Source organism: Hyla sarda, unplaced genomic scaffold (genome assembly GCF_029499605.1).
Source record: "Hyla sarda isolate aHylSar1 unplaced genomic scaffold, aHylSar1.hap1 scaffold_3451, whole genome shotgun sequence".
In the NCBI taxonomy this organism is placed as follows: Eukaryota; Metazoa; Chordata; class Amphibia; order Anura; family Hylidae; genus Hyla; species Hyla sarda.
The window spans coordinates 9,364-16,617 of NW_026610210.1; the positions used below are offsets into that span (position 1 = coordinate 9,364).

General features: G+C 49.4%; 1 protein-coding gene across 1 annotated transcript; it reads right to left on the reverse strand.

Annotated features, from left to right (window-relative positions):
- Positions 1–1,700: 1,700 nt before the first annotated feature.
- Positions 1,701–6,360, reverse strand: LOC130331012 (DNL-type zinc finger protein-like). The gene is made up of 3 exons (XM_056553672.1): positions 5,992–6,360; positions 2,649–2,788; positions 1,701–2,323 (listed from the first exon to the last, which is right to left on the reverse strand). The coding sequence occupies exons 1-3, from the start codon at positions 6,343–6,345 to the stop codon at positions 2,155–2,157; spliced, it is 663 nt and encodes a 220-aa protein (XP_056409647.1). The 5' UTR covers positions 6,346–6,360; the 3' UTR covers positions 1,701–2,154.
- Between the last annotated feature and the right edge of the window lie 894 nt (positions 6,361–7,254).

A 7,254-nucleotide genomic window follows, 5' to 3' on the forward strand; every position in this document is an offset into this window, starting at 1 on the left:
GCTCTCCAATAATACCCGGATCATGAAGACAACAAACCAAGTGCAACTGCAAGAGCAGGTTCACACTGAACAGACCGGCTGCAAATCTGCGCAGATAAAATCCGCATAAACTGACTATTTGAGAGGATATTATAACAGTATAACAGAGGACCGCCTTTTTCGATGTATGTGTTACTCTGGCTCAGCAATGGGAGGCATGGGGGGGTCTGCAGGACAGTACGATCATGGGACCCCCAGTACTTAGCAGAAGAAGAAAACTGTCTCTAGCGCCACCTATTGGTAGCTACAATAAGAGTTGCTGAACCCAAATATAATTAACCCCTTAAAGGGTACCTCTCATCAAATAAACTTTTGATATATTTTAGATTAATGAATGTTGAATAACTTTCCAATAGCATGTTAATGAAAAATATGCTTCTTTCTATTGTATTTTTCCCAATCAGTCCCGTCAGCAAGCATTTCTGACTCATGCTGGAGTCCTAAACACTCAGAGCTGCCAGCCTGCTTTGTTCACAGCCAAACAGGCTGTGAACAAAGCAGGCTGGCAGCTCTGAGTATTCTCCTTTGTGAACAAAGCAGGCTGGCAGCTCTGAGTGTTCTCCTTTGTGAACAAAGCAGACTGGCAGCTCGTAGTGTTTAGGACTCCAGCATGAGTCTGAAATGCTTGCTGCCAGGACTGGTAGGGAGACCCCTAGTGGTCATTTCTTCAAAGTGGAAAATTAAATAGAAAGAAGCATATTTTTTAATAACATGCAATTGTAAAGTTATTCTGCATACATTAATCTATAATATATCAAAAGTTTTTTTGATGAGAGGTACCCTTTAAAGAGGTACTCCGGTGGAAAAAGAAATGTTTTCAAATCAACTGGTGCCAGAAAGTTAAACAGATTTGTAAATTACTTCTATACAAAAAAATTCAATCCTTCCAATACTTATCAGCTGCTGTATGCTCCACAAGAAGTTGTGTAGTTCTTTCCAGTCTGACCACAGCGCTCTCTGCTGACACCTCTGTCTGTATCAGAAACTGTCCAGAGCAGAATAGGTTTTCTATGGGGATTTGCTCCTGCTCTGGACAGTTCCTGACACGGACAGAGGTGTCAGCAGAGAGCTATGTGGTCAGACTGGAAAGAACTACTCAACTTCCTCTGTAGTATACATCAGCTAATAAGTACTGGAAGGATTACGATTTTGTTAATAGAAGTAATTTACAAATCTGTTAAACTTACTGGAGCTAGTTGATATGAAAGAAAAAAAAAATGTTTTCCACCGGAGTACCCCTTTAAGGATCGGGCCAATTTTCGTTTTTTGCACTTTCGTTTGTTTTTTCCTCCTCGCTCTTTAATAGTCATAACTGTAATTTTTTTTTAAATGTACACACCCATATGAGGGCTTGTTTTTTCTGAAAGCAATCATACTTTGTAATGATGTTCTTCATTTTTCCATAACATATGCTCCAAAACAAAAGTTAAAAAAAAATAAAAAAAAAACATTTGTGAGGTTAAAATAGAATAAATACATAAAAAAAAAAAGGTGCAATGCGGTCAAACCAACATGCTATCTTGATACTTTAGGCCGGCGTCATTACAACAATACAAAGACTAACATTTTCCATAGAGACTCCATACACCAGCTGGATCTCTTCAATAACAACCAGCGCCCCCCAGAGCACTATAGCACAAATTTAAGTGAATAGCTTAACAAATGACAAAAACTTTTGGTGGAAACTTTAGTTGGTGGAAAAATATTTTTCCTTTAGTTTAAACTTCCCACATTACAGTTTAATAAGAGGGCCCAGCACAGTTTAGAGGCAAGTTCTCCAAACCGTGAACCTCCAGCTGTTGCAAAACTACAACTCCCAGCATGCACGGACAGCCAACGGCTGTCCGAGCATGCTGGGAGTTGTAGTTTTGCAACAGCTGGAGGTCCACGGTTTGGAGACCACTGTGTTAAAACACTGGCCCCTCATCTGAACACAACGGCGGCCATTTTTTCCTTCAGGAAATGCGTGGAATCACCCGAGGATAGTGATACCTTCAGGTTAAATTTCCAAAAATGTCCGCCTTCCTTCCCTGCCCTTCATTTTGAACTTGATAATTCTGCAGAATTCTCCAGACAATTGTTCCAAGATGATCCAAGTCCACCACGGCCTTATGGTCAAGTCACCGGCTTGTCACAGGCCGCAGGAGACGCCATTTTGTCCCGATCCTCTGGCTGGCTTGACTCCTCCCCCTTCATACTGTCGTCCAGCATCAGTTCCAGCGCCTCCTCACCCACAACCCGAAGAACCTTCTCTCCTTTGGAGGCCAAGATTTCTTCAATATTCCTTCAATGTAGAACAATGAAGATCAGAATAAGACAACCTAAAATCCAGAGCGTCCCAAAAGCCTATGGGGCACGACATAGGGACAGTAAAATTATTTTCCCTTAGATCAGACCTCTGCCCTCTATGGCTCCTGAAACTACAACTCCTATCATGCCCTGTCAGCCTGTAAGTTGCAGTTTCACTATAGACAGAAATAGGATTTGTACTATGGAAAACTTCTATAAATGTTTATATGAGATGACAGCATAAGGACATGTGAACCTCAGGAACTATCTCTATTGGGAAGAAAGGGTCCTGTCCTAATTTAAATCCTAATTTAACCCACCTCTTCCCTTCCAGGTCTGAGAACCAGCCCAGGTTGTCGGCTATGATGTGATGGTTCTGGCATCCAGGACACTTCACGATCACCACTCCGTTATGATAGGCGACTTTCGAGATCTTTTTCATCGATCTTCTTGAGCAAACCTGATGAGAAAAGAAAATATATTGTAGTACATACCCGGTATTACATTACATTATGGCGTCTCATCTCTGTGTCATATGTCTACGTAGAGTCAACGCAGCTCATGAAATCACTCATCAAACTGGTTGCTAGAGCTACCGCCTGCTACACTGTACACTGCGTCACGTCTGCCCGCTATACCGTACACTGCGTCACGTCTGCCCGCTATACCGTACACTGCGTCACGTCTGCCCGCTATACCGTACACTGCGTCACGTCTGCCCGCTATACCGTACACTGCGTCACGTCTGCCCGCTATACCGTACACTGCGTCACGTCTGCCCGCTATACCGTACACTGCGTCACGTCTGCCCGCTATACCGTACACTGCGTCACGTCTGCCCGCTATACCGTACACTGCGTCACGTCTGCCCGCTATACCGTACACTGCGTCACGTCTGCCCGCTATACCGTACACTGCGTCACGTCTGCCCGCTATACCGTACACTGCGTCACGTCTGCCCGCTATACCGTACACTGCGTCACGTCTGCCCGCTATACCGTACACTGCGTCACGTCTGCCCGCTATACCGTACACTGCGTCACGTCTGCCCGCTATACCGTACACTGCGTCACGTCTGCCCGCTATACCGTACACTGCGTCACGTCTGCCCGCTATACCGTACACTGCGTCACGTCTGCCCGCTATACCGTACACTGCGTCACGTCTGCCCGCTATACCGTACACTGCGTCACGTCTGCCCGCTATACCGTACACTGCGTCACGTCTGCCCGCTATACCGTACACTGCGTCACGTCTGCCCGCTATACCGTACACTGCGTCACGTCTGCCCGCTATACCGTACACTGCGTCACGTCTGCCCGCTATACCGTACACTGCGTCACGTCTGCCCGCTATACCGTACACTGCGTCACGTCTGCCCGCTATACCGTACACTGCGTCACGTCTGCCCGCTATACCGTACACTGCGTCACGTCTGCCCGCTATACCGTACACTGCGTCACGTCTGCCCGCTATACCGTACACTGCGTCACGTCTGCCCGCTATACCGTACACTGCGTCACGTCTGCCCGCTATACCGTACACTGCGTCACGTCTGCCCGCTATACCGTACACTGCGTCACGTCTGCCCGCTATACCGTACACTGCGTCACGTCTGCCCGCTATACCGTACACTGCGTCACGTCTGCCCGCTATACCGTACACTGCGTCACGTCTGCCCGCTATACCGTACACTGCGTCACGTCTGCCCGCTATACCGTACACTGCGTCACGTCTGCCCGCTATACCGTACACTGAGTCACGTCTGCCAGCTATACCGTACACTGCGTCACGTCTGCCCGCTATACTGTACACTGCGTCATGTCTGCCCGCTATACTGTACACTGCCACACATACCTGCTGTATGCCACATTACATCTTCCCGCTATACTGTACACTACATTGCGTCTGCCCGCTATATTGTACACTACATCACGTCTGCCCACTATACACTGTCACATGTGCCCGCTGTACTGTACACTGCGTCACGTCTGCCCGCTATACTGTACATTGCATCATTTTTGCCTGATGTACACTGGGTCATATGTGCCTGCTATACTGTACAGGGTGATGCCCCCTTGCATATACACAGAGACACTGGGAGTCTGACATTAAGCAGCTTCTCGTTCTTTTTACTACTGAGGTTCTAGGCGGGAAAGTAACGCATATGACTGCACAGCTCTGTTCAGGGCAGTACCCTCCGGGTAGCGCTGCTTCATGGGCTATTACAAGTGGGCACTGCCATCTGACACTCACGCTCTGCAATATGGTGTCACCCTCTTCACCTGGCACAGTCTTCTACGGTGTCACCCTCTTCACCTGGCACGGTCTTCTACGGTGTCACCCTCTTCACCTGGCACAGTCTTCTACAGTGTCACCCTCTTCACCTGGCACAGTCTTCTACGGTGTCACCCTCTTCACCTGGCACAGTCTTCTACGGTGTCACCCTCTTCACCTGGCACAGTCTTCTACGGTGTCACCCTCTTCACCTGGCACAGTCTTCTACGGTGTCACCCTCTTCACCTGGCACAGTCTTCTACGGTGTCACCCTCTTCACCTGGCACAGTCTTCTACGGTGTCACCCTCTTCACCTGGCACAGTCTTCTACGGTGTCACCCTCTTCACCTGGCACAGTCTTCTACGGTGTCACCCTCTTCACCTGGCACAGTCTTCTACGGTGTCACCCTCTTCACCTGGCACAGTCTTCTACGGTGTCACCCTCTTCACCTGGCACAGTCTTCTACGGTGTCACCCTCTTCACCTGGCACAGTCTTCTACGGTGTCACCCTCTTCACCTGGCACAGTCTTCTACGGTGTCACCCTCTTCACCTGGCACAGTCTTCTACGGTGTCACCCTCTTCACCTGGCACAGTCTTCTACGGTGTCACCCTCTTCACCTGGCACAGTCTTCTACGGTGTCACCCTCTTCACCTGGCACAGTCTTCTACGGTGTCACCCTCTTCACCTGGCACAGTCTTCTACGGTGTCACCCTCTTCACCTGGCACAGTCTTCTACGGTGTCACCCTCTTCACCTGGCACAGTCTTCTACGGTGTCACCCTCTTCACCTGGCACAGTCTTCTACGGTGTCACCCTCTTCACCTGGCACAGTCTTCTACGGTGTCACCCTCTTCACCTGGCACAGTCTTCTACGGTGTCACCCTCTTCACCTGGCACAGTCTTCTACGGTGTCACCCTCTTCACCTGGCACAGTCTTCTACGGTGTCACCCTCTTCACCTGGCACAGTCTTCTACGGTGTCACCCTCTTCACCTGGCACAGTCTTCTACGGTGTCACCCTCTTCACCTGGCACAGTCTTCTACGGTGTCACCCTCTTCACCTGGCACAGTCTTCTACGGTGTCACCCTCTTCACCTGGCACAGTCTTCTACGGTGTCACCCTCTTCACCTGGCACAGTCTTCTACGGTGTCACCCTCTTCACCTGGCACAGTCTTCTACGGTGTCACCCTCTTCACCTGGCACAGTCTTCTATGGTGTCACCCTCTTCACCTGGCACAGTCTTCTATGGTGTCACCCTCTTCACCTGGCACAGTCTTCTATGGTGTCACCCTCTTCACCTGGCAGAGTCTTCAATGGTGTCACCCTCTTTACCTGGCACAGTCTTATATGGGGCGCTCTGCTGGTAAGTCTGGTCTGCCCCTACCTTGCAGGTGTACACGAGCTGGTAATGGGTGGACTGGACCTTCCCCACAGGCTGGGGCTCCGCGGCCCGGGTACAGAGGCGCCTCCATGCGGCTGTAGTCCGGCAGTGTCCGGTAATAGATGCGGACGGGCGGTGACAGATCGCTCTATGCTCCCCCAGGAGTGTCCGCCCCTGCCTCACCCCAACACGGGCAGCGAGTCCCCGACAAGCGGCCACCAGTCTCCCCCTTCCCGCATTCAGCATGTTCCTTCTCTGTTTTCGGCACGTGACCGGTAACGGTCTCTTTGCGGGCGGAAGTACAAATCCGCCATCTTTCTTTAGGGCAATACTCTTGATGTTGTGTTCACACACCATGTTTTTTAATAAGTCACATTTAGAGAAACAAAAGCACCTGAAATTGTTAGCCGTTTTTGAGACGTTTTTGGCCACTTTTTTTTTTCAAAGGCTAAGTGTTTTTTTCAGCTACCCATAGGCATCCCACCAAGAAAGGGGCGATGATTAGGGTTTCCACCCAGCCGGTATTTTAATGCTTCTCCTGGTAATTTTGTAGAAAAAATATGCAATAGCCGGTATTTTTTAGGAAAGAGCCCCCCGCCACTGCAGATAGAATCAAATGATGCGCCCTTAGCCCCGTTGCTCTGGTTCTGCAGCAGCTGCCAAAGCTCATTGTTGTAAGGTCAGGGGTAGGGGGTATCCTACGTTCCCCCATTGCGCCAATTCTGGCGACCTGTTCCTCCGGCGCTGCTTGGCTCCCTGCTTCTTAGGCTCGGAACATCACACTATGGTCAGCGTATCGCAGCGACGTGATGATAGGCTGAGCGCATTGTCATGTATGGAGCCGGGAGAAGGCGGGGCCTGAGTTCCTTACTTGACACTGAAAAGGTTTGTGCCGCAGTTCTCATTTAATTATGTAAATTACAATGGCAGGTATTTTTGGGTAAGAAAGTTGGCAACCCTAGCGGCCCCCCATGCTCCACTCACCTGGGGTCCATATGAGTTGTCAATCCACCGCTGCACCCGCTGTGGACCTCACTGCCAGACTCCGGAGGCTGGGGGGTTAATTTGCCGATACTGGAGAGGTATGTGACACATGTGTCTGGACATGGACAGAGCTTCCTGTGATGTCACGGATATATAATTAATTATGCAAATTATCATGGCCGGTATTTTTTGCAAGAAAGGTGGTAACCCTAATGGTGATGTATATTGTGATGTAGTGCAGTGATCCCCAGTTTATTTCAATGGTCCAAGCGTAGTCACCTA